Below are 25,430 nucleotides of genomic sequence, written 5' to 3'. Positions count from 1 at the left end.
GACCGATAAGTTCAGTTCTGATATGAAAAATGAGAAAAGGTAGCTAAGGTAATTTTTTTTTTTTTAATAGACAATTCTTTTACATAACGCATGCATACGAAAGTGTTAAAAGAGAACATTTTTATGTAACTATTGTATTAAAAAAAGGTCATATTCGTAAGCTTTCCGCGAATTAGAAGATTTACGTTTGCGGAAAGCTCACGAAAATTATGACTTTTTTTTATAGAATGGTTACATAAAAATGTTCACTTTTAACACTTTTGTATGCGTGCGTTATATAAGAAAAATTAACTTTCGTGCATAATATTTATCTTTTCCTTCTATGGTTCTGCTACTATGGCGCTTTTGCTGGATTTCATCTCGACATTGTCGATAGTCCGAAAAATGTAGGTACTACGAAACCCTCCTATACTTTATAGAAAAAGTTTTGGGTGTGTAAGGTTTTCCTGAATGCTTCATTTCCTGCAATCTATTATTACCTGTCCAAGCTGCACAACTTGTTCTTATGGTGATTCAATGGTTTGCCATATTTTGTGTCAGAGCGACGTGCAATATATCGCATCAATTCGTTCCATAATTTCAGCTACTTGTCATTTTTTTCGAATTTTGAGATCGCACTTCTGTTGTCATGAGACTAAAGAATTCACGTACCTACCAAATTTCATAAAGAAATTCAATTTAATAAAGGCACGGTTTTTTCAGAGGAAAGATATCGCATTCGAGTGTAGTTTTGATGTCAGTATCGGATGCGATATTTTTCCTCTAAAAAACGATGCCTTTATTACGTTGAATTTCTTTGTCAAATTTGGTACACGAATTCTCTAGTCTCGTGACAACAGAAAGGCGATCTTAAAATTCGAAAAAAATGAGAAGTACCTAGTGATTCTTTGAATGTATTACCTACAATACGATGCCGGTCCTAGAAGTCGCGAAAAATTCAGGTATCTGAGCAATTGAGCATGATCTGTAGACTTTCCTTGAACCTTTTTCAAAGAGTCGTCCTTAGTTAGAATTTTTTTCTCCTTTCACAATAACATTTTCGATCTTTAAGGGCGAAATTTTCAAAGAAAAACCCTGATGATAGGTAAATCGCACTGAACTATAGGAACGATTATGTAATTATTAATAGCTACGTTTACAGTCTAAATAGATGTTGTATAAAAATAAACAAAATGTTATCATACAGTTACTTAATCATTGCGTTAATGATACACAACTTTAACCATTAAAAAACTGTTCCTATATATAAACTTTCACTGAGCATGTATTTTCTCGTGCTACAAGGCGTTGTGCATGAATGAAGAAATTAGGGGTGGCTGGGAGGCTTTACTGAACCTACACTTCCCACAAGGAAATTACAATAATTCATTTTCGCTTTCCTTAGATAAAAATAAAGCACAAATTATTGATCGTATCCATGCTAAAAGCAAGTATGTACAAACAAATTAAATGAAAAGGCACTAAATATCAATGAATGAAGTAAATTTGTGGAGGAAATTAACAAAATTTATTCAAATTTTTGAGTATTTACATACAAAGAGTTGAGCTTTCAAAGACTGAAAAGTTAGGAGAAATTACCTGCTACCACACAAAACTTACGTTTGAACAGAAAAAAGTTAATAAGAAAGCATGAAGAAACATAGGGTGTCATTTAAAAATATCAACATAAATACGAATACCTAAATAAATAATAAAAAGGTGAAAAGTGTATAGAATAGAGTTCAAGACAATGGAGCCGATCTAAATTTTATAAAAATTTGAAGTGACACTTAGCAAGTAACTTCATCTGACAAGTAATTAGTAGACCTAATGAGTATTATTTTTTGGGATTGGGTGCTAATTTTTATTTTATTTCATTTTACTTTGTTTTCTTTTTCCAAAATAAACACTGCATATTTTTTAAAACGTATTAGGTAAAAGTCCTACAATTTGTTACTTAATAGAATGGTCAGAACAATTTAAAATCACGAGGAGCAGCTGCTCCATTCAATATTTTTAACAAAAACTAACCCACATTTACTAAATTTCAAGACATTTCAAATTAAAGTAAATATCAATGGTTAAATGTGAAAAATGTATATCTCAATTGATAAGTACCAAAATCTCTAATTATGTTTAATATTCTCCAAGGGAAACTAATTAAAATGTTTTCTTGCAATTTTGTGCAAATTTTTTTGAGTGTAAGAGGACAATTCACAAAAAAATTTCAATAGAAGCATTTGTTTAGTAAAAATATAAAGTCGCTCCTACAACACATTCTGGCGTTTTGCGACACCCAAACGCCACATGTATCTATCCTCCCAGAGGTTATTTAGCAACTGACACCGCAACATCTCTCAGTCAACGCCCTGCCGCCACTCTTTTACGGAACGACCCTGTCGCCTCTTGCCATTTGTTTAGTTTGCATTTAAAAAAATAAAACATGAACAGTCACTGATGACATCGCAATCTAAGATAAGCATTTTTCGACTTTACCCATTGACACTTAGCTTCATGCTTAAATTACGGCAGACCATAACCGGATCATAAAAAATATGACCATAAAAATGTATAGAATTTATTTTCTCCGGAAAAAGGGGTTTCTCTCTGGCAGAAAAAATTTCTGAGAATTGTATCATATTTCTAGTGCAAAATGATGAAATTTCTATAGCATAGGTACTCAAATAATTTACAGCTGTTCTTTCTATTTGATCTAAAATATATTGGAGGATGACTTTGATGGAGGTCGGTTGCTTTTCACCAAAAATCTTCTTAAAATAGCGGATTAAAATGGAGTACAGGGGGGAACCCCCCCCCCCCCCCCCTCTTGCAACTCATTCACCAGAAAAAATGGGAGTGGGAGTAAAACAGATGGAAAAGTATGAAAAGCCCAATTTTGGGACTTAAATTTTTGCCAAACCCTCCACTGCCTTTGAAGTGACTGGGTGTATCTTTATCCGACTCCATATCAGACTCCTTTTAAAACTTAACAGTTAAACTTACAAAAAATTAAGGAAATTAATTAGTTCATGAAGGACACATTTTAATTTTAAAGTATTATTAGGACAATAATATATGTTTAACTACAAAAACAAGTTTTTTTAAAAAACATTATTTAAAACAAATAGGGTTTTTTCATTTTTTTTTTTTTAAAAAAAAAGAAAGAAGTCTTCTAAAAAAAATATGTTGTATTTACACAGTTAAACGTCATGAGGACCCATCGAAGTAGGTAAATAATTCAAACTTTTAGTGAATTATTCCTCTTGACTAGGGTAATATGTAGAGAGTCGATAAGTCTCTATTCCCCCTCCCTTGAGATCTCATAGACTCCCCTACCTAAAAAGTAAACTTAGAATTAATGAAGATCAAAGCACTTTGCTTTTTGTGCACATGAAATTTAGAGAAGAGTTTCAAAATACTCAAATAGTGCACTGGTTATCAGTTTGAGACATTCTGTGCAGAGAGAAAATGAGGTGAATTTTGGCAAAACTGGATGTTTTATCTGCCATTTCTTACAAATTTCAAGTTATCAGTTCTAAACCTTCAGGTACTTGGTCAGACTGTTTATCAGACTAACTTTTAGAACAGGAAAATCTGTTGGTTACCAACAAAAAGTTCCATTCGTGGTGATGGTTTCAATGGTGTATTTTGTGCACGTTGTGGAAAAAAATGTTATTTTTAGCAAAACCATGTTAAGGACACTGGTATCTTTTCTCCTGTCGCTTGTCCCATCCGCTTGTCCGCTTGTCGCTTTGCAGAAGGTGCTTTCATCCTCTGAAAGCCATGATAGGCAGAAGCTCTTAATTACAAAGGACAAATCCCTCCTCTTGCACCCGATTAGTGCACCTAAACTATTCTTTTACCCATCTCCAAATAGGAAAATCAATTTTTACTTACGATACTCTAAGAAATCACATCATCTTCTCCTCCTCTTTCCCTTACAAATGCCAACCTGTTGTTGCTCCATACAGCCACTCTTGCAAGTTTTCCTGCTGACTTTCACTGGACTAGATCTCTCTCGCCCCCAAAAATACCCTTGTTACAACTGTTTCCTTACTTTCCGACAAATCATTTTCCTCAACAATGATGGATACCTGTAGAGAGTGTTAAAACTAAACATTCCTTGAAAACTGTGATACATCCTTTTTCTAAAGGCTATACGTATTCAGTCTTTTGTCAAGTTCAGCTATTATTTGTCTGACCATACCTCACACTTAGATGTTACACAGCAAAGGTAGTTTACTGGCATTGGGAGCTTCAAAAGCGAGCATACCTTTGAAAACACTACAATCTGAAGATACAGTGTTTTTCAAATTTTTCATTGGACATAGATCAATTTAACAACTGCACCAAATGAGTGCAATATATATGGTGCATAACTAAGGATCTAGGCTATTTCAACCCTGCATCATAATAATATACCGATTTTTTCACAGGTATTAAGAATTTCTCAGAAGATTTTGTGAGTATCAAATATTCCTATCGGCAAAGTTGGAGAAGGTACAGTACAACACTCATTAAGAGATTGCTTCATTCTATGCAAGGATGTAAAATGGTCAAATCTGATACTATTATTTAAATTTGCCATTCTTTAGAAACTCAGTAAAATAAAAAGAACACTCAGCAATACTAAAACTGAAGGCACAACACAAAAGCTACGTCATTAGATACTGGTTCCAAATTGTGTAGTATCCATCTTTTCATAGAATTGTGTGCATAATCAGAAAAAGTCCATTAAGTACCCCAAACAGCATTTGAAGCTGAGACTTTCCACACCAATTCAGATACAGGACCCGATAAGTGCCATCAAGAACTGTCAACCTAATTTTGACCTTTTTTACACCATTCCACAAAGCCTGTAGACAATATGTGAGCAGAGGTTCTTTTTCGACAAGTCACAATGAGAGAGAAAATTATTTCCTACAGTCCTTGCAGCGACTAGAAATTGATGAACCAAATTAAAACCACTATGTTGAGGTGTCCATGTGGTTTTTTTCAGTCTTGGCCATTTCCATGTTATCTACGTATCCCTTTCAGGGATCAAGTGCAAGGTAACGTAGTTCCTTATTCCCATGACTCAATAAGGAAATACATAGTATAGTGGCTACTGAAAACAACAAAAATTCAATTCTTCAGTGACTAATAAAAACGATGCAGAAATCCAAAAGCAAATCAACAGACAAACAAATCAGCAAATCATCATAGACATCAAAGAGCAAATTGTTTTTTTGAATCAAAAATTAATTACAGCACTTAAAATTGATAATATCCTGTTAAAGTGACTGATGATCGCTTCTTTAATCTTCTCCAGGCAATGTGGCAAAATCACAAGACGCAGTGAAATTGACCATTTTTAGATTCAAAGCAGCTTAAAAATCCAGCTTTTACTGCTCTTTCTGGATATAAAATCAATATTTTCAAGTGACAAAGGAGCTTGGTCGAACGATGTGTATTGATCTATGCATTATGAGATTCATTTACAAGGATTACTCTTTTATTTGAAGAGGATAGCGAAGATGCAAGAATAAGTAGGTATTGAAGACAAACAGACCCAAACTACCCTAAGTTCAAAATTTATCCGCCGAATCAATATTTTCTAGATTTGACAGGTGTGTATTTTTACCTTTCCCTGATATTTTTTTAGTGCATGAAAACTGGGTATGAAACACCTCTAAGATTAGAGACAAAGATTTGGCCATGACATCATAGCTATGGTGCTTGCTTCTGTGAAAACAGAGCTATTCATTACACAGAGAAAGAAACTCCTATGGGGTGAATTTTTCATTATGGAGTTGTGCTGTTTGGAGCAATATTAGTAACGACCAATCAGGAAAGCAACTGCAGGTTCAGAGGTGCTTTCTACCGAACTCTTGTCCATTGTAACGTCTGCTTGCCAACCATGTACATGTGCTGTTTGGTTAATTGCTCACTAGATGGCAGTAAATTCTCTTGATGCTGCAGCTGCTTGCCTAAACCTGAGAGCCGTTTTGACGCCATCTCCAAACTTAGAAGCAGAAAGTCAGGAGGCTGCTCTGCAATGATAATGGATCCAATCAGATCAACAACGCATTTGTAGTTACCTTCCTGATGAGTTATTACTAGTGTTGCTCCAAACAGCGTAAATCTAGAGGGGAAAATTAACTCTAGAAGAGTTTTTTACCATTGTGATGAATATCTCTACTTTTACAGAGACAAACACCCTGGCTGTGCAATACGTCAAAATCTTTGTCTCTTCTTCTTTAAGGATGGTATGGATTCAATCCACATGAATCGATCAAAAAATGAAAACGTGAATCAATCGACAAATTAGGTATTAAAAATCCAGTGTCGATTTGATGGACATGAATCGATCGAAAAACAAGAATGTGAATCAATCGACATGAATCAATTGACAGTTAATTTAACAAAACCCGTGTCGATTCGATCAACACGATTCGATCCATGATTCCATGATCCATGAATCCATACCCTCCTTTCTTTAATCTTTCATATCAATTGAAAGATGTCCGTTATTTTGAATTGTAGAGCAATTGACTATCTTCCTCTAAATTATAGAACTCATTTAAGAATCGTTTTAATTCCAATTTTTTTGAAATCATTCTTTACAATTCCATATCTCTTCGAGTCTAAAGGAATCCTCGGCCCTTGGAGTTTTGAATTAGTGGGCGTCTACCGTATGCAATTATAGGAGACTATTTAAAAAAAGACTTACCAACGTTTCAGTATGCAAATCAATATAAAACTTGACTAGAGAAAACAGCTGTATGATTTGAACTCAAAGCTTCCTCAAGGTTGGAATCAAGTTTGCTATAGCTTGCTGAGTGATGTCGACGCTTGGTGCTACTACGTCTACCCTCCACAATAAGTGCTATTAACTGAAATAGATAAAAGGAAAGTCTTGATGGTAAAATTTATTTGTCATTCAACAAATGTCTCATTGCTTTGAGATATGGACAAGAAGAGATAAAAAAAAAAAAAAAAAAAAAAAAAAAAAAAAAAAAAAAAAAAAACCTTTGTCATTGCATGAAAAATGTTTTGAAGGAACTTTTTCCAATTCAGGTGCCAACTCAATTTAGAGCTTAATACTGCTCACCACAAAAAACAATTTTGAGTAAAGCTAGATTCGCCAGGCAGGGTCGAAAAGTGTTATTTTTAGTTAAACAGACTTAATTATTATGTTGGCAACTTGGCAGTTCACCAGAAATAAGCATGAATGACAGAATTTTCATTATTTTGAGAAGTAACTTGGTGCTTTATGTACACTAGCATGTCTCTTACATTCATCACCTTTCTAGGACTCACATTGGCGAAATCATAATTACATTTTTGAACGCTTGAAATACCTAGCAAGTATTCAGATGGAAAAATATCATTCTAAAATTTGAAATCATTAAGGGTTTAGATGATGTTCATCAGTTTTGAGTAATCTCTTTAATCTTCCTTCTTATTGATAAATGATTCCCAAAATTATTCAACTAAAGGCCCCTTCAGAAGTCCACAGAAGAGCTCATAGATCCTCTGTGGAATCCAAGACTTGTTTATTAAAACCTAAATTGGACTTGTCTTCCATCATGTTGTTCCCTAGGCCCGCTTGAACTAAACAAATTTTTTTAGGTAAGATTTTCAAATTTATTTTCCAAACTGGAAAATACGGGAGTCACATCTTTGTCCTGGTACATACCTTTTTTTTATTGACTATTGCTACGTAACCAAGTATAAAAGCTGCTGAAATGATCATGAAGCACTGAAAAAACTTGGAATCTTCCGCCTCCACAAAAACATCACTTTCAGGAAATTCTTTCTTAGAACTCAACAGCTCAGCAACGGAATTTTCTGCAACACAAACAGGATTCATTCATTTCTTATGCAGAAGCAAAAGATAGGACTTTCGTTTTCTGGTGACATACAAACAGTATAAAGTGCAAGGCTTTAAGATTATCCAGTCTGTCTAGTGCACACTATTCAAAAGCTGTATTATGCATTTAATTGATGCAGAGCGCACTTCCATCCATGTGGTTGTTCATTTAATTGATGCAGAAAAAGGTTGATAGGAGTTACACACACATACTAGCTTAGAGCAAGTGAGACTATTCTTTGCGTGGTCATTGAGTACAAAGGCTGTCCAAAAAAATGAGGATGGCCTGTTTTGAGAAAGATCTAATAGAGAGGATTGAAAAGATGATCAATAAAATTGATAGGGGTACCTAAAAAATAAATTTCAGATGTCTGAAAAACTGTAGCGATGATAAAGATATGAGTGACGGACAAAGAGCTACTCTATAAAAAATTGATCACAAGTTGTGGCAGTGCTTAGTTATGTTTCTCAAGTATTTTTATCAGACGATGAAGTAAATAAAAAAGGGCGTGTCAATGATTATTATGATTGCAAAACAAACTACTGTCAAGCTTTTTAGGGTAAATCTAATGTGGAACTGATTTGTTTGGATTGGATGGTTGTGAAAACTACAGGGAGTAAAGTGAGGGAGGAGCAATGATTAAAATTTAATGGAAAAATAATTAAGGTAAAGCTCAAAGAGGAATAGATATTTTCTGAAGCAGAGGAGCAATCAAGATACAGGGCAAATACATCGACACTTGTCTTGTATTACTCAGCTGATAGTGAGAAAAATGATTGTAGGACAATAGATAGTTATTAAAAAAACTTACGATTGTTGATGTCTTCATCATCCTCATAATCTAAAAAAATTAAAAGAAAAAGTAATCAATACTATGACCCAAGTGAAGTTATTGAGAGTAAAAAGTATCGGAAAAAATTCATGAGGCAATACAGGAATTCATAAGAATTTCAAAGAAGTTTTGTAGGTGAAATTCTGTTATGCTATCCCTCCATAACAGGTAGGCATCTGATGTTATTGACTTGAACTTTCATGATTAGTGGGTACGAATTTTTATTGAAAGAGACAGTTAAAAAAAAAAAAAAAAAAAAAAAAAAAAAAAAAAAAAAAAAAAAAAAAAACTATGCTTTACAACCCTAAGATCACTGTTTTTGAAATAAGAGTTGTTTTCAATCGAAAATCTCTCTCATGCCTAACTCGTTCCTGCTTACGCTTTCCAAAAGAGACAGAACAGAGACATTTGTATTTCATAATAGGGTATGAAAAGAGGGTTTCTTGGGTTGATGTCTATGTCGTTTTTCTTCATTCTTTAAAAAAAAAATATATATAGAACTTATTGCAGACCTCTTAAGAGACAAATGCGGTTACTCACTTGGATCTTGGATGTCAGTTTTAGCTTTTGAGGGGTTTAGATTGGGATCTTCTAATTTATTATCATGCTGAACATTTCCATTGTTGACGTCCGGGCGGCCCAGGGGGTTTTTTCTATCTCCTTCGGGAGTTCTATTAAGCGACTCCACTTTACCCTCATTGTCTATTTCTTCAAGTGGCAAAGGATTCTGTCTCTCTGGGTCGATACCAGGATTCAATTCTTCAATGGGTGGGCCATTTACAGCAGTTAAAAGAGGATCCATGTCTGTTCTTTTGGGCGAGCTATCCTGAGGTTTACTGGATATTTCCTTGTTTGGTAAAGTTTTTTCCACATCATCCTTCGTACTTGATGGTGGTGGCTCTTTAAATTCTGAACCTTCATTCAGTTTTTTGGATGCTTCTTCTAAATTGTCAGGGGTTTCTATAACTTCGTCCTTGACTGGTGACAATTCTCCTACATTTTCAGAAGTTCCGACTGCTGTTGGGATACTTGCAGTATTAGAGGGTTTTGCTTCCTTTGCTTCTAAGTTACCCTGATTGACATTTTTATTATTTGCTGCTGAGGGAATTTCCCCGACTGAACTAACACTTTTAGAGATGGATTCTTTTCCTGCAAAAAAATTAAATTGAGTGACAATTAATAACATTCAGATGCAAATCACTTTCAAACTTAAATAGTATCTACACTGCAGATACACTTATGCCTTAGGCTGAGGAACGACAGGTATTGCACAAAAAATTAGACCAACAAGGGGAACTTCCAAAGCTGCCACCTCCAATCGGGCTCAAAAAGTTCGTACCAACTCTTTGGATGAATCCATTAGGACCTTGTTTTTTTTGTTTTTTCCAATATGCCCTGGAAACACCCCGAAAAAGTTCCGGAAAGTCCGGTTTGGGGCTCCCATTGACAGTGCATGCCAGTCACCCAGTGTGCGCCGGGAGGGCTGGGCATGATGAAGGAGCGCTACTTCGCCAAATTACCTAAGTATACACATTTTTCATCAGGGTGGCAAGCTGGATTCAAATCAGTGGAAAATAAGTAAGAGAGGATTTTTAAAATGATAAAAAACCTGTGCGGTAAATTTGATCTGACCAGGGGGCAGAAAGCAAGGGATGGACTAGCAGGGAAGGCTATGTGGACATGATGGAAACAACACCGCGCTGGACCTGGTTCTGAGGTAGGCAGGTGGTCCTCCCTGAGATCAAAAGTTGCAATTCTTTGGGCAGTCAAAAATGCCATTTCAATTACTCTCTTTAATCTAATTGCCTTGACTCCTAGTAATTTGACCACCAAACCCCCTTCCTTTCCAGGATCTTGCATTCCCGGAGCACCACCTGCATCTAGGGGCTCAAAATTCCTAGAGGTGGTGTTTGCTAAGTTGATAATTGTTAGCTTTCCATTTGGAAGCGACTAAGATGCAGTTGATTCAAGGAGTAGGTAACCAAGGATTGACCATGGTATGATTATCAACGCTCAGGGAGGAAAATTGGTTTATTGTACGAGACAATAAAAAATTAACAAATACTAACTTAGCTGGCAACACCTCCACATAAATCCAGCCCCACAAAGTTGAATAGGAACAAATAAATTAAACTTACTTAAATCTGATTCCTGGGATAGTTTTCGCATTTCCAATAGAATTTGAGAGCCTCTCAGCAACAAAGGGCACATTTGTTTAACTTTTTCCTCTGCCTCTATGGTTCCACACACGCGACGGCATTTTTTGGTGATAACTGAAAAGCTATGTTGGTTGAATAACTCCGATGTAAGTCCCTCCTCAGACTGAGTTTTCCATTTCTTGCAAAAATCGGCTACATTCTCTGTCTGATTGACAACTAAACTGTTAGTGGGAGAGTCTCCAAAGCTGTTGTTCGTTGAAGCAAGAACAGCACAGAGAGAAGAATGCAGATCAAATAACCCATTACAGAATAATGGTTGATCGTCAGAATAATAGGGAAAAGAAGCACTAAAATCACAAAACTTTGATATACTTGTTGACGAGTCAAAATAGTTTTTCACAGGGGAAGGGCATGTGTCCGCCTTTATTTTGGTCGAGAAGGACTTGTCATCAGGTTGATAAGGTTTGATCGGAGTTGATAATGTAACAATTGATAAAACGAGGATTGATTTGCAGAACAAATATTGACAAATTATAGGGTAACTCTCCATGTTACAACTACAAATACAAAACTTGAAGGCATAGAACAACTCTCTTGGGTCAAAATAATTTTCACTGCAGACTTATTTACACACACACAAAAAAGAGCACAGTGAATGAACGGGTAGAAAAAAGTGTTTAAAGTTACGAAAAAGTTAGGAAAATATAATTCACAGCAAGCTTCTATAGAACTTCGAATGAACTTCGATGCGCTTCTCCGAGTTCGATAAATTCTTTTTGGAAAACTCCAGATAATAATTTGAGGTTAAAATTGTTTTTAATTTTGCCCTGTTTTTCTTGTACATCTGGCAACATTGACTTTTCAAATACACCACTCAACATTCACCAAAACGACACGTACCGATGTCTGGTGAAAGCGTTGACGTCGACACTCGACACACGTCGAAATTTTTGACACTTCAAAAGTGCATTCATGGATACATTACTTTGCTAAAGCTAGGGTTCAGGAAATTTCGTGTAGTTTGCTGTGAATAAACAAAAATTTAAATTTACCATGGCTCCCAAACAAAGGATGCGTATCGCCAACGAGAAGGCCAGCAAAAACGTCACCCAGCGAGGAAATGTACCCAAATCATCTGTGAGTATGCTTTTTTTCAGTAAGGTCGGCTTATTTGCTCTCAACTGAGTACTTCCACACTAATTTATTTATTCAGTGTATAACTTTCAATCATTTTTAGAAGACGAGCATTCGTAGCGAAGAAGTAAGTCTAAAGCTCTCCTCAAGGTACTTTCTCCGATGGTGCCTTAGCCACATCAATAGCTTTGAAAAACTCACAGCGGAGGTCTTAGGGGGGAATCCCATTTTGGAAAGTACTGCACCAATGATTGTCTAGAGGAGCCTCAACCATTCAAATGAAGGAAGCAAAATGCATCATGTGGTAGTATACTCTCTTTCTCTCTTCGGAAGTACGCAGAGAGATTCAGGTTGTGAGGACTCTGCGCCTATTTTTTGATTCAGCATGAAATTACAAACTTCGTTCATTAAGGAAGTACTATTTCCATTGCACATAGTTACATTTTTGTACAAATTAAGCATTAAAATATCCAATCCTCACAAGAAAGAGCAACCGATATGTATTAAAACTTACTGCGTCGAGTCTGGTCTACACTCCACACACCCAAAGAAGGAGGTATTTGTAAGTAATCACTTCATATGTGACTACTCCCCCATTTCAGACATTCTACCTGTCCTGCACTAAGTTACCACCTTTGTACTCACCGGATGTATTAGTTTTTGGAGAGATCCCCCCCTCCCCATATCTAGCGCTGGGCAGGGAGATAGCCAGAATTCGCTAGGATGAAATATAGAATGCTTTTACCTCCATTGTGAACTAAGAACACAATCTGCCCAGTAGATAGTTCTCTCCACTCCTCTGTTTAAGTGACATATAATAGGGTGCAGTTTTAGAGATTGAATGACTGTACAACTCCGTCATAAATGAAGAAATATTCAAAATTTAAGTGGTTAGAACTCATATCCGTCTTGAGATTTCTTGAGTTTGCTGAGCTGTCTTTGAAATGTGCATATGAATTTCTCATAAATTTTTTACTTTTCAGTATTTCCTCATTATTATTTGGCCCACCCAAGTTGGCTTCCTTTTTTCAAATTTCTCCACAGAAAGTACTTTATTTTATTCTCAAATTCTCGTACATAAAAGCTGGAATTACAGCCGTTATACAGGTCAATAACAAATGAAAATATTACGACAACAACAAAACAACAAATTAACATGAAGCATATTCTTTCAGCAGTAGCTCATCAAAACTTTAAAAAGCTTCTCGAAGTAGGAGCAGTTTGAGCCCAAACATGAATGATGCGTACTTACCAGAATAACTGAATGGTTCCATTCAGGACAAGGGTGAAAGGTATAATACATAAGGTCAGTATAATTTATGTAAGTTGATAATCAACACTCAACTCTCTTCTATGAGAGAGCTGGATCCTGAAGACTTCGGATTTTCAACCAAAATTCTCATCAAAATTCAGAGGCTTTCTACCAGTGGCATTCAATTTTACCCTCTCTGTGTACTGCACTCACAGCCTCTTTTTTCAAGAATCTAAGGTTTTATTTTGCTTTTTTTTGTTCCAGAAACCTTTGGATGACAAATATCCAGTCGGACCTTGGTTACTAGCACTATTTGTATTCGTTGTTTGTGGCTCAGGTAAACAGCTGACACTTTTGCTATATGTTTATTGAAGTACCTATTCTGATTTTTATAATAAGTATCATTAATCACTTAAAAAAAAAAAAGTATAATAACTCATGATTTAAAATTATGTGTTTTTTTCTAGTACTGCTTTAGAGGACATATCAAAAAAATGATTTTTCATGTAAGAAATCTTGAAAAGTAATCTCTTCACTCAACTCAAAGGATTCTCCCCATTTTACTTAGGCTTTTCCAAAAGTGCTACGCACTTTTTTCTGGTTGTTGAATAAATTGCGTTGTGCATCTGGTGAGAAATTCCTCACTTAAACACATAAACACAGAAGGGCTCTTCAAGTGGAATCCTTTATCTCTCTCACTCTTTCACTGTAAAGAATGTGTGATGGTTCCTGTCGATTCACGATACAGCTCATGATGATGAAAAAGAGCCTAATCGTATTGACCCCTCAGGCATCCAGGAAGTTGGCCATTGGAACCCTTCTCTGAGTTCTGGAAGATTTTAGCCAGTCCTTTAAGAATAATTTAGGAAGAAAGGTTTAATTTATAAAAATCTAATGTTTTCTTTTCTCTTTGGTCTGTTGCAGCTATCTTTCAAATAATTCAAAGTATCAGGCAAGCGTAACTATCCACCTTTCTTGACATCATGACTACTTCCGCACAATTTTTTACCTCAGTCACTTAAATTTACAGGAATGACCTTAATTTACGAAACCAAAATATGATTGTTATCTTTATTGTTTTATTTTATAGTTTAATTTAATTATTATTTATAAAATTGTATCGGTTTATAATAAGATCTGCTTCCTGTTCTCAAGAAAGTTTGTAATATGTTCAAGGGTGAATTTGAGTGACTTGTGCATCGTAAGTTTTGTCATTTAAATGCATTTAAAAGTATCATCGAGGCTGAATATTACCCTTGAAGCTGTAGCTCTCTCCTTCCCTCCTCTCTCTCTTTTTAAAACCAATGTGCAGGTGGTCTTCGCTTTGCAGGCAGAGTTTGTTGCATTTCTCAGTCTCTTTGTACTTTCTGACAATTTTTTTATCCTCGCATCTTTTCGTAAGATTTTATAAAACTTAAAATCATTCCAGAATTCTTTTCTTTTTATTTAAAACTGGAAAAATAAAACAATTTGTTGTTTGAATTTTGTCTCTTTTTCTTTCCTCCAGTTTATTTCTCCAACAATCTATCATTTCCAGTCATGTTGCGGCTTATGCTGAGACATATAAATGAAAATAAACCAAGCTCAGTAGAAACGTACCAAGTTGCATTTTGAAAAATAGTTAGAGTTCTTGCCAAATTTACGCAATTTTAGACTGCTATAGAAAATCATTTGACGTCAGCTTAGCATTTAAAGTTAATGCATGTATCAAGATGACAGTCTAAAAGTGCGTGGACTCTACTGTCAGTAAGTTTGGATTCATGTAGTCCCAAATTTTCTCTCGTGAAAAAATGCAAGTCAAGAAAAAATATTTTGAACGATAAGATAGCTGTTTTGAAGGAAAATCATTCAAAATTATTTATGAACGTACAGAGCTATTATTTCCCTCTGTAATGAGAGTTTTAGTTGTATACTGAATTTTAACCAACATCGGTAAAATCACCAGCCAACAGCTATCCTGTCTATTCAATATATTGTCGGAAAATAAGTTTCTGAGTCACTTGAAAATGGGAAGGGAATGAAAAAAATACATCTATTTTTGTTTTAAATATATTAATAATCGGGAATCAGTGATTGGAACAATATTGGAAGTTGACATTAATTTACATTCATGAAACATACTATGAGAAAGTTTAAGAAAATAAAATCTAATAAATATGAGGGTGGTTCATGCAAAGGTGGTTTTCTTTTATATATTATCATTCCAAAGAGATTTATAAGATCTTTATTCTATACATCCTATAAAAATACCGAACCCTAAAACAATCAAACCATAAAGAGTTCAGAATAATTCGTTTGCAGAAAGAGAGAGGTTCCAGAAAGTGCCTATTTGGCAGGAATTTTTTTTTTTTCTATTATTGCTCCCTTGGAACCGTGGCTTCTTGGATGAATGGACTCATGACCTACATGCCAAAATTGTAAAGTTTCGATACTTCCATGCCTACTTGATTTTTTTTTCTTATTAAAAATATCAAAATTTGGTATGATTTAAACTTTACAAAGGAATTACTTGAAAAGAATTACTTCTACTTTGGATAGGCCATCTGTCTGTCTTTGATTATAACAGCCCATCAGCTGATTTTTTGGTAAAAGACTTCACAAAAAATCCTTGACGAATTGGAAAAAAAAATGCAAAGTTTGGTTTTAGAAATCTGCCATCAATGCAACCGATTTCAGCTTGATTCTAGTGACTGTCCAAACATTGGAGGCAGGCTCCCCAGAGCCAATTGGACCCAGTTAAACAAAAAGGAACCAAGCCACATCAGCTATTACCAAGTTCAACTGGGCAATTAAATTTTTTATGAGAGAACGTTTGTTCGGATTTCTTTGAAAATTTTAAGGAATTTGCTTCGCACCATGGAAAATTTTCACTGAAATTTGCCCGAACGTCCGCAGAACCGTTTTCATGTAAAAAATGTAATTCCCCAATTAAACTTGGCAATAGCTGATGTGGCTTGGTTCCTTTCTGTTTAACGCAGTCCAATTGATGCTTGAAAAGAATCCTCAGTTATCTCCCTGTATAAGAAGAAATCAGCAATTGAATCAGTGAGAACGAAAACACACCAACCCGGTAACTCAAAAATGCTCAAATTTCAGTAACGAGAGTCAGTTTTCATGAAGGTCATTGAAATTAATGCATCTATTCCAACTTGGACCTTCAAAGTGTCTTTAAGTACTTGTCTTTCCGCAGCGAATATTTTCCTTGTGCTGACTTCATCAGCTACTGTGCAGTTTCGCGTGTGTCTTGATTATTTTCATTTTTCGAGTTGGTGTGTTTTCGTTCTTACTGATTCAATTTTGGTTCAACTCCCAAGCCCTGTGCAGTGCCCCTGTGGGCACCCCTTGTACATCACTATGCCGAGTCAAATCCTTTTTAACTCCTTTCAGTTTGGAAATCAGAAAAGATTGCTAATGAGGGTTTTTTTTCGGTGAATATTTACAGGGGTCATCACTGGGACTATCAGTGAGAAACTGAAAAGATTTTCTGCTGATAAGTATCTAGATTTCTCATACAGACATCCTTCTTTGTCCACATCAGATCTTGAAATGCTCCTGAACACAAAAACAGCATTTTTATGCCGTTACATTTATCTAAAATAGGCAGGTAAATATATATCAAAGTAAGTAAAAAAAAATCCAGTAAAACTTTGACGACTATTCTTGCATCAGCTTCATGCCGCGAGATGCTCTCACTTTCAACAAAATCTGAATTATCAGACGAACTATGAAGTTTTTTATTGAAATACCAGAGGTTTTCCCTCACATACTTTTGAATTTTTAAGAAAAAAAACTGCGATAAGAGCACACTGTTTTGCCCGATCCGAACACAGGATCACTTTTGTCACAGTCACTTCTAGAAGTACCCTCACAATACTCCTGAATGTTTTTTTCGGGGGAAAGTCACAGAAGTTCACCCACAAAGATGTAGTGAAACAACTACTTTTCACCAGAATTTTTTTGTGAAGAATAAGCTTATCATTCATTGAGAGAAGAATGCCTGGCAAAAATGTTGTACAGATCCCTGGAAAATTACAAGCATTTGTTCTTCGTACTTTTTACAGTTTTTGAAAAACTTCAAATGGTTAACTTAATAATGGATATGTATTTAACTTTAATTGACAATTTATTCTCAATTCTTAGGTAGAAAAGAGAGGTTGAAAGAGGTTGTCATTCTCACATAACTAATAACAATTTTAAAAATGCACCTGAGCCAATTATTTTCTTGTGGATTCGATTGCTACTTGAACAAATTAGAGAAACTTACAGAAAATATTATTATTCAGCCTGCTAATGATATTTGTATTTTGGTCAAAATATGTTTCTTTCTAAAGGATGTACATTCAATATAATACAAGGACTGACATTTATCTAATGTGGGTGAGAGGCACGTATACTGTTTAGAATATAACAGTTCAACTGGATTCCAAACTGGTATCGCCAAAAATAGTACACACATGAATTTCATCCCTTGAAAAGAACTTCAAGCGTATTTGCAACTTCATTTGGTTTGACTGCTGCAAGATTTCTTCTTAAAATAAAATGCAATATACTTAACAAACAAAATTTCGACTGCGGATCTTTGATATTGGTTGAGTTTTGCATGTTCTGGTTTGTTCACGAATTAAAACACCCTTGAAAAAGTTATGCTTCACAGTTTGAAAGAATCTACAGGTGAGTGGTTTTCAGTATTTACAAAATTAATACATAATATATGAGAATGTATTCCACAAACGTGATGGTGCTAAAAAGATGTTAATCTTTGGTTCAAAGAAATTAATTGTATAGTTACTAAAATAGATAGCTAGGATTGAAAAAGACAGGGTAAAAAATTTAAGACTCCTGAGCCTTGTAATCAAAGCTTGGAGATGTTACAGAGTAAAACTTAAAATGGGACCATGTGAGACACATTGCTCTCAACGATCAACATAAATTATCACAGACCTACAACATCATACATGTAGATACAAAACGTATATCACATAATATGAGAGGTAATAAAAGCACATACAATGTTCAGCATTCAACCGACGATCATGGCTGCTGAGTTTAAGGTGCACATTTCTTGAGGGTTTCTTCTCTTCGTTCATCGCGGGTTCTCCTTGGCGGTTAATTTTTCTATCAGTTCCTGCAGAGGTGCTAACTCTCTTCGATCAATGAGACTAAATTCCTATTGAAAAATATCAAGAAAATATGAAGGGGCCCTCTCATGAAAATAATACAAGGTAGAACAGTCAGAAAGCAGGACAGAGCCATTGGGGCAATTAACTCACCGAGACAGAATCTGAGGATGCTTTTCTAAATCAACTTTTAAGAACGTCCAACATTTTGAGAAAATTTGCCTAAAAGATAAATACAAATGTTTCCATGGGGATTTCTACTACCACTCACTCTATTGATTGACTCAGTAATAAAGACGGCGTTTCGATGTTGTCTTTGATTTTGCGACATGCTAAACTGGACTCACTGACAAGTGTGATCTACTTATGAGGTCTAATAAGACCCCATAACGTTACAGATCTCTCGCCGAGAGCTCAGCTTCATATTCCAATGCGTCTGTCTGAACTGAACACTCTAACCCCTCAATCTTGTACTGACTACTGACACTCATTAGAGCTCAGAATTTCTGATTCAAATTGAAATTTTCTAACTTTTTGGCCTTGTTTTTCCTGTCAAATAGTGTGGATCCAATACTATTTTACCACCTTGTTAAGTACAATTTGGGCCACGTTTCTTAATGTTTTTTTTTTTTTTTTTTTTTTGCTTAGTAATAAACTAGATGCTGATAGTGAGGTTTTTAAAACAAATAGCTTGCTAATATTGATTTTAAAATTTCACATGTAGTAATAGTTCAATAAAATATGTATGCTCTTTTTATATAAAAAAAAAAAAAAAAAAAAAAAAAAAAAAACCGCAGAGGTAACTTGCACCCTACCTGACCATTTAGCTTGCCTAGAACATAGATTAATCTAACAACAAGCAAATATTTTTGAGCAACTGTTAGGCATCTTTTCTTGGTATAGATAAATTTGAACATTCGTTGATAACACAGACCATTAAGTTGGAATTCTTACTTAGTTTCAACATTTCTTTCCAACAAAAACAAATTCTTGCAATGGCAACAAATTGGCCACTATTGCAATATTATGACAATTCGTGCCTACCTGTAGTAAAAGGGATCTTAATCAGGGCTGCCACCGAATTTAGAAAATAAAATTCCCTCACATTTCTCCATCAAATTTTGGTAAAATTCCGTGAGATTGTGTGGAATGCATGGTGCTTGAAACTTGAAAAGATATTATTTAAAATATTTTTGTAAAAGTTTGTTGTTTGAAACGTTGTACACCTTCTCAACAGAAAAAACGAATAATTTAACAGAATTTCCTTGACTCTTCTGTAAATTTTTCCATGCATTTGCCAGTTTTCCCTGATGGTGGCAACCATCCTTAAACAGTTTTCTTGAGAGCTATTCTAACGCTCGCGGCAATCTTAGAATCACCAGATCAGTCAGATATTTTCTACAGGCCTGACTTAAAGAATGAGGTACTAGAATTAAAATTAACTTGACATTGTACTGACCTGAACGAAGAAGATGAAATGCTTGAATGATGTGTTGAGATGTGCCTCTTCACCTAGATTTACAACTTCTGTAAAGTGTTGGTGATAAATGTGTGCATAAACTCGGAACAGCCGCTTTAAAATGGTTTTTGCGATAATTAAAAAATTCTTAGGAAATGGAACACCTGAAAACAGCCATCAAAAGGTACATGAACATTAACCTCTGAGAAAAAGGAGGGATCCCCCAAGGATGGATGTGGATTCAGTAATCTCTCAAATCAAACCACCAATGCAAGAGAAAGGAAGATGTAAATAGAGGCCCTTTGAGGAGAATGGTGATGGAAAGGGATGAATACCTTGGATCGAAGCAACAACTCAAAATATATTCAAGATTAAAATTCTAAAAAAGCCATAAAGAATTAAAAAGGAGGTGGCAGGACTGAGTAAAACTGACAAAAATAATCATAACTCCAGCTGAAAAGGATCACCATTCACTGACGATGTAGCTGCACAGGCTGACGCTTCTAGGTGGTTCAACCGACTGCAATAACAAAACAGAACTATTCTGCTCTTGGTGTCGGACTTTTCTGCAATCTTTCTCCATAGCTCCCTCTATTAGTTTTACCATGATGTAATGTCTGCGCAAATGCAGTCAGACTAGACAAGCCGTCCATCATTTCAAAGGTTTCCAAAATCAAGGATTTGGCAAGGAATCACACATTAAACTCTTAATGTCCTCGTAAAAGTACTGTTAACATTTATTCAGTGCTTGAACCTAATTACATACTGGGTTATGTCAGGGTGGCAACAATGCCGTAAGAAAAATTTAAGAGATAACTCACCAATTTTGGATGGAAACAAAGCTTCATCATCCAACTGGTCTTGCACCCACGTCATGAGATAATCAATGTATTTTGGAGCTGAACATTTGATGGGTTTCTTTACGGTTAGACCATCTGCCCAGTGATATTCATATTTAGGACCAGCAGACATGATCACGCAGCTTTCTTCCGTACAAAATTCAGTAATGGTCCCATACAACATGTTGATTTGATTGAAGAAATCTACAGCTACAAAAAAAAGAGATTTGAAAAATTAATACTTACTGATAGAATGGTTCTTTCAGTGAACATACTTACCTTTATACCTATTTAATATTTGGTGATTCAAACTGGGTAAAATATATTCAACAAGTGAAAAAATATTTTCAACACTTGTGATGCATACAAGCTAGGAGTGTCAGTTTGAGCAGCTGAATATTTCAACGACTTTACATTTGCACCTTTACTTCCAGTTATCCATTCTTTCCAAAGGGGACTTGATATGCCCTCATCCGTCAGTTGGGAGGTTAGAGACAGCTCATACAGACGCTGAGCTCTTTTTATGTATGAGCGTCTCCTGGGGTTGAATTTTATCCGTGCTAGCCCCTGGTTGTTATAACTTTCTGTAGTATCCAAAAATTTGATTTTAAAAAAAAAACCCAACATCAGTTAACTTTGATTTGTGCCAGTTCTATACAAGCCAAGTTATCAGCCAATATTTGACATTTGCCTAAACAGATGCGATACATGTTCGAATAAATCATGTTAGGAAGTAACTATTTTAAGGATATGGCTGAGACAGTATTCAACGAATCGTAATTTGTCGGAGTAGTTTGCAATTTCTAGACAAATCTCAAATTTTATCATCGTTTCAGGATTTATCAGAGCAGTTCTGAAAAAATTACTTAGGATTTGTAAGGACACATCTCAGCTGGTCACAGTAGCTGTTGGTCTAAGTTACGGGATTTGTCTAAAACTTATATCCTATGTGTGGTGTAAAATAGATCATGAATGACTTAAACAAGATGGTGAACTAAAAGAGTAAAAGAGTACTTACTGTTAACAGCTACCCATTCATTCAAATCTTCTCCTTCTGGCAAAACGACGGCTAATCTAAGATTTCCTGAGCCCAGTGTTGCAGCGGCATGTTTCATCAGATCATATTGCCGTGTTCCCTCCGGGATATTCTTCTTTGGTTTGAATGTTTTTGATGAGCGACTACCACTGTTGAATTAAGATTAGAACAGATAGATATGTGAAATTATACAATTTAAAAAAAAAATAAAAGTCAAATTGTGAGACCAAAAAGTTTAGAGATTAGGACCACACAAAATCCTGGGGAACAGTAGGATAGGATGAGTCTTGATATATGAGGTGCACATGGAGCAAAAGAGGACTTCAGCAAGAGAGAACACCAATCAATTGATATCAGTATTCTGCCTTCCCCCAAAAATTGCCATCATGGCCAGGAAGCCCAATTTCATGAACCAAATTAAATAAAAAAAAAAAACGGTTGAATGGGAAGTTGGAACAAAATCTTCCGGCCAATATTACAGATCAGTTAGTATCTTAACAAACTGGTAGCTGGAGGAAATTCTCCTGTGCCAATGTCTGATATTACGACAATATCACTGAGCAACGGTGATTTAATCAAATTTTTTTACACTCAACATTCCATTCACCTTTTCAACGTTAAAGGAAAATTTGAACCGTCTGAATCTGGATTTGGCTTTACTTGGAGGATCCATGCATGACAAAGCTGGTCAGGTTTTCAGCAATTTGTCACCAACAAATGAAGGACTTTGCCAGCACCAAATATTTAAGGGCACTATGATAAAATGAAATCGGTGATAAATAAGGTGGGTTTCAAAATGCTTAATCTAACTTGATGGGCTGCTTACACATGAAGTGCAGACCAACAGTTCAGATCAGAGACATACTACTCATCAACGTTACTCTGCACTCAAAAATAAAATGACACAAATGGTAAATTAATGTGTGTATGAAACCTTGGAGAAGGAAGAGCATGATTACTGAACTAAAAATAAATCACTGATCAGTGATCGTGCGATTAAACTATTGGCTGTAATCTTCCATTTTCCTTTTTTAATTACTTCTGGAGAATTACTCAGAGCAAGGCAAATGTAGCTCAGCTGACAATGCATATAAAGTACCTAGGGGGAAAAAGTCATCAACGTTATCACTTCAAACTAAGAAGGATCACGGCAGCATTAGAGCTCCAGAACTTGTTCATAAGTATAACTCCCGCCCTTGAAATTGATCTGATAATGCTGAACTTGCATTATCAAATTCAGGGCGTCTCATTTGCATCTAATTGTATCAGATGAACGTTCTCTAATCACTGCAATATTTTAGGTCTTACAGATTGTTTATTCTCTGCACATTGATTAAACCTCTGTTTCGTGCTATTTAAGAGGAAGTTCAGAAGTTGCTTGAAATCGAAATGGAGGATGACTATTACATCCAGATTATTGAATGACTCATTGGTAGGGAAGGGTACCAGGTAGACTGTAAGAAACTTGGATTCAGAAGAAAAGGTCAAAATAATATAAAAAGAGAGAAAAATTCTGAAAGATGAAATAGATGGACTACATAATCAAAATCCTTCGTTCGTCGCAATCAGGACTGATGCAAGAACATCCCGAAGCAAAATGCAATTGTACTTGTGGGGTGGGTAAACAACGATACTTCAAATATTTAAAAGTAAGTACAATAATTCAGTAATAAGTTTGAAATAAATAAAACACAATACTCACAATAAAAAACTCATTGTTTGAAGGAATACTGTCGCCCGATCCCAATATGCGAGGAAAGGTTCAATGGCCAGCTGATATTTGTTTTGAATTCGTACAAGGGAAGGACCACTGATAAAAACAGCAGCGCCACCATCTTGATGATGTAAATGATGACAGCGAATCAGAAGACGATAAGATAAGAGGGTTCGTGACGTCATTCTGTATCATCACGTTGCCAAATTGAAGGGGCAAGGGCAAAAGTAAGTCAAAAGGGGCACAATAATTGCATCGCAACGTTGTAAAGATGAAAATACAGGAAGAGCAGTAATAATTGTTTTAATTGACCAGTGCAAAATCTGAGAACTCTTAAATATCGAGGCAATGGTGATATTGGTTAATCTAAGATTTAAAGCAGGCCAATTAATACGATTTCTACGGTTTTTCTTGCATTTTCTCTCCTCGCGTTCAAATCTCTTGAGAAAGAAAGACTAAATAGTTCATTAGCTTTACTTTATTATTATTTTATAGATGCAAGTTTTGCTAAAGATATGTTGCACATATCAGTTTTTATACTGATTTGATTAATCACTTTTCATTCAGAACATATGAAATCAGAAAACTTACCTTTCGGACAACTCTTCTGTATGGTGCTCTCAAGTTACACAATGCAAATTAAAAAAAGATTGCGTTTTTCTTGTTTTCTTTTTTTTACCAAAATTGCAATATATTATTAGGTACATTGTTCGATCAATAATTCCGCTTTCAAACGATTAGGTATAAGATGAGTTCCATTTGACGAAGAGATATGCATTAGGTACTTGCAGTGCACAGAAAAATAGCGACGTATTTAAATTTTATTTCGTAGTAGTAATGACCTTTTAGAACACTCTTCAAAAATTCTTCAAAAAATTATTAAAATTTTCATACTAGGGAACCCATTTTGGCTATTTTTTCCAGTAAAATTTACAAGAAATACCAAAAATTTAAGGGGAAAAATGTTCGAAAAAACCTTTTGAAATATCACTGAAGTTTTTCAAAATTTTCTTCAGACACTTATAGCGTTGAAAAACTACAGTTGCTATTTTAAGATTGTTTTAACACTTTTTCTATGTAAATTTTACTTAAAAGAATGGCTAAAAAGTGTTTCCTGATAACAGATTTTGATAGTTTTTTTAAGAGGTGTCTGTTTGAAATTTAAGAGTACTATTTCAAAAGTTTTTTCAACGATCATTGGGATTGCAACATCTTTTTGTAGAAAGTCCCTTCAATCAGTAGATAGGCAGCAAGCTTAAGTCTTCTATACAGTAAGTTGCGATAATTTTACCTCCCCATTCAAATTTACTACCATCCATGATACCTGCGAGAGGGATAATTAAAAGAAGTATTTGATTTCTAATAAATCACACTTATTAGATAAAAAAAAATGAACCGTTGAATGAATTACAAAGAAGGGTAAGAAACTAAATTGTGATAAAATAATTCTCTCATCAAAATTTCACAAAAAAATACATTGGACAAACAAGCAGAGGTCAAAATGTTCGAAGTTTTCCTCAATGTATGCTTGTCTTTGGAAAAAAAACTGAAGAGTGCATGAGTTAGTACAGGCATAATGTTAATATCAGAGTGCTTTACGATAAAATAATTTTCTCAGTAAGATTTTTTCTTGGCAAGTAAAAAAAACATTTATCAAAATTAGGAGAGGAAGGTCAATGAATGGTGGGAGAACTGCTAGCCATTCGCATGAAATAAATCCTGACTTTGACGGTTGATTTGACTGATGCTTATTTTAGCATTCCTAAAAGAGCATTAAGTTTACATTTACCTACTGATACTCATGTAGGATGGAGGACGATTCGTAAAAATGTCATAATTTGTCTCTCTAGTTTTGTTAGGATTGAATAACCTCCCCATGCTTTCACTCTGATAAAAATTCACTTTGCCGAGTAAAATTTGACTGGAATACCTGACTACTAAGAATTCGTTAATTAAACTGGTAGTAGTGTATGAATGAAGTGCTAAAATAGTCAAGGGTTTTTTTCTTTATCTCTTTTTTTAGTGGTCGATCTGTTTCTTTTTATTAAGTAGA

General features: G+C 35.1%; 3 protein-coding genes across 5 annotated transcripts; 1 reads left to right on the top strand and 2 right to left on the bottom strand.

Moving 5' to 3' along the window:
- Positions 1 to 1,484: 1,484 nt before the first annotated feature.
- Positions 1,485 to 11,607, bottom strand: LOC109041852 (uncharacterized). Of its 2 annotated transcripts, none has more exons than XM_019058336.2 (6): positions 10,806 to 11,607; positions 9,208 to 9,816; positions 8,647 to 8,676; positions 7,661 to 7,812; positions 6,692 to 6,854; positions 1,485 to 5,083 (listed from the first exon to the last, which is right to left on the bottom strand). In XM_019058336.2, exons 1-5 carry the CDS (start codon positions 11,374 to 11,376, stop codon positions 6,711 to 6,713), a joined length of 1,506 nt encoding a protein of 501 aa, XP_018913881.2. In that variant the 5' UTR covers positions 11,377 to 11,607; the 3' UTR covers positions 1,485 to 5,083; positions 6,692 to 6,710. The 2 variants fall into 2 exon arrangements, with proteins under 2 accessions (XP_018913881.2, XP_018913879.2); XM_019058334.2 differs by having other exon boundaries at positions 1,485 to 5,086; positions 10,806 to 11,606.
- Positions 11,608 to 11,738: 131 nt separating this feature from the next.
- On the top strand, positions 11,739 to 14,694 carry LOC109041853 (stress-associated endoplasmic reticulum protein 2). The gene is made up of 3 exons (XM_019058338.2): positions 11,739 to 11,963; positions 13,477 to 13,549; positions 14,137 to 14,694. The coding sequence occupies exons 1-3, from the start codon at positions 11,880 to 11,882 to the stop codon at positions 14,172 to 14,174; spliced, it is 195 nt and encodes a 64-aa protein (XP_018913883.1). The 5' UTR covers positions 11,739 to 11,879; the 3' UTR covers positions 14,175 to 14,694.
- A 553-nt stretch (positions 14,695 to 15,247) lies between these two features.
- mats (MOB kinase activator-like 1) lies at positions 15,248 to 23,524 on the bottom strand. Of its 2 annotated transcripts, none has more exons than XM_019058332.2 (5): positions 23,366 to 23,524; positions 21,646 to 21,812; positions 20,610 to 20,837; positions 19,789 to 19,952; positions 15,248 to 18,379 (listed from the first exon to the last, which is right to left on the bottom strand). In XM_019058332.2, the coding sequence occupies exons 1-5, from the start codon at positions 23,377 to 23,379 to the stop codon at positions 18,296 to 18,298; spliced, it is 657 nt and encodes a 218-aa protein (XP_018913877.1). In that variant the 5' UTR covers positions 23,380 to 23,524; the 3' UTR covers positions 15,248 to 18,295. The 2 variants fall into 2 exon arrangements, with proteins under 2 accessions (XP_018913877.1, XP_018913878.1); XM_019058333.2 differs by lacking the exon at positions 23,366 to 23,524 and adding an exon at positions 22,490 to 22,635.
- Positions 23,525 to 25,430: the final 1,906 nt, after the last annotated feature.

Source organism: Bemisia tabaci, chromosome 2 (genome assembly GCF_918797505.1).
Source record: "Bemisia tabaci chromosome 2, PGI_BMITA_v3".
NCBI classification, from domain to species: Eukaryota; Metazoa; Arthropoda; class Insecta; order Hemiptera; family Aleyrodidae; genus Bemisia; species Bemisia tabaci.
Note: the sequence above shows the minus strand (reverse complement) of the source record. Positions and strands in the feature narration are given on the sequence as shown.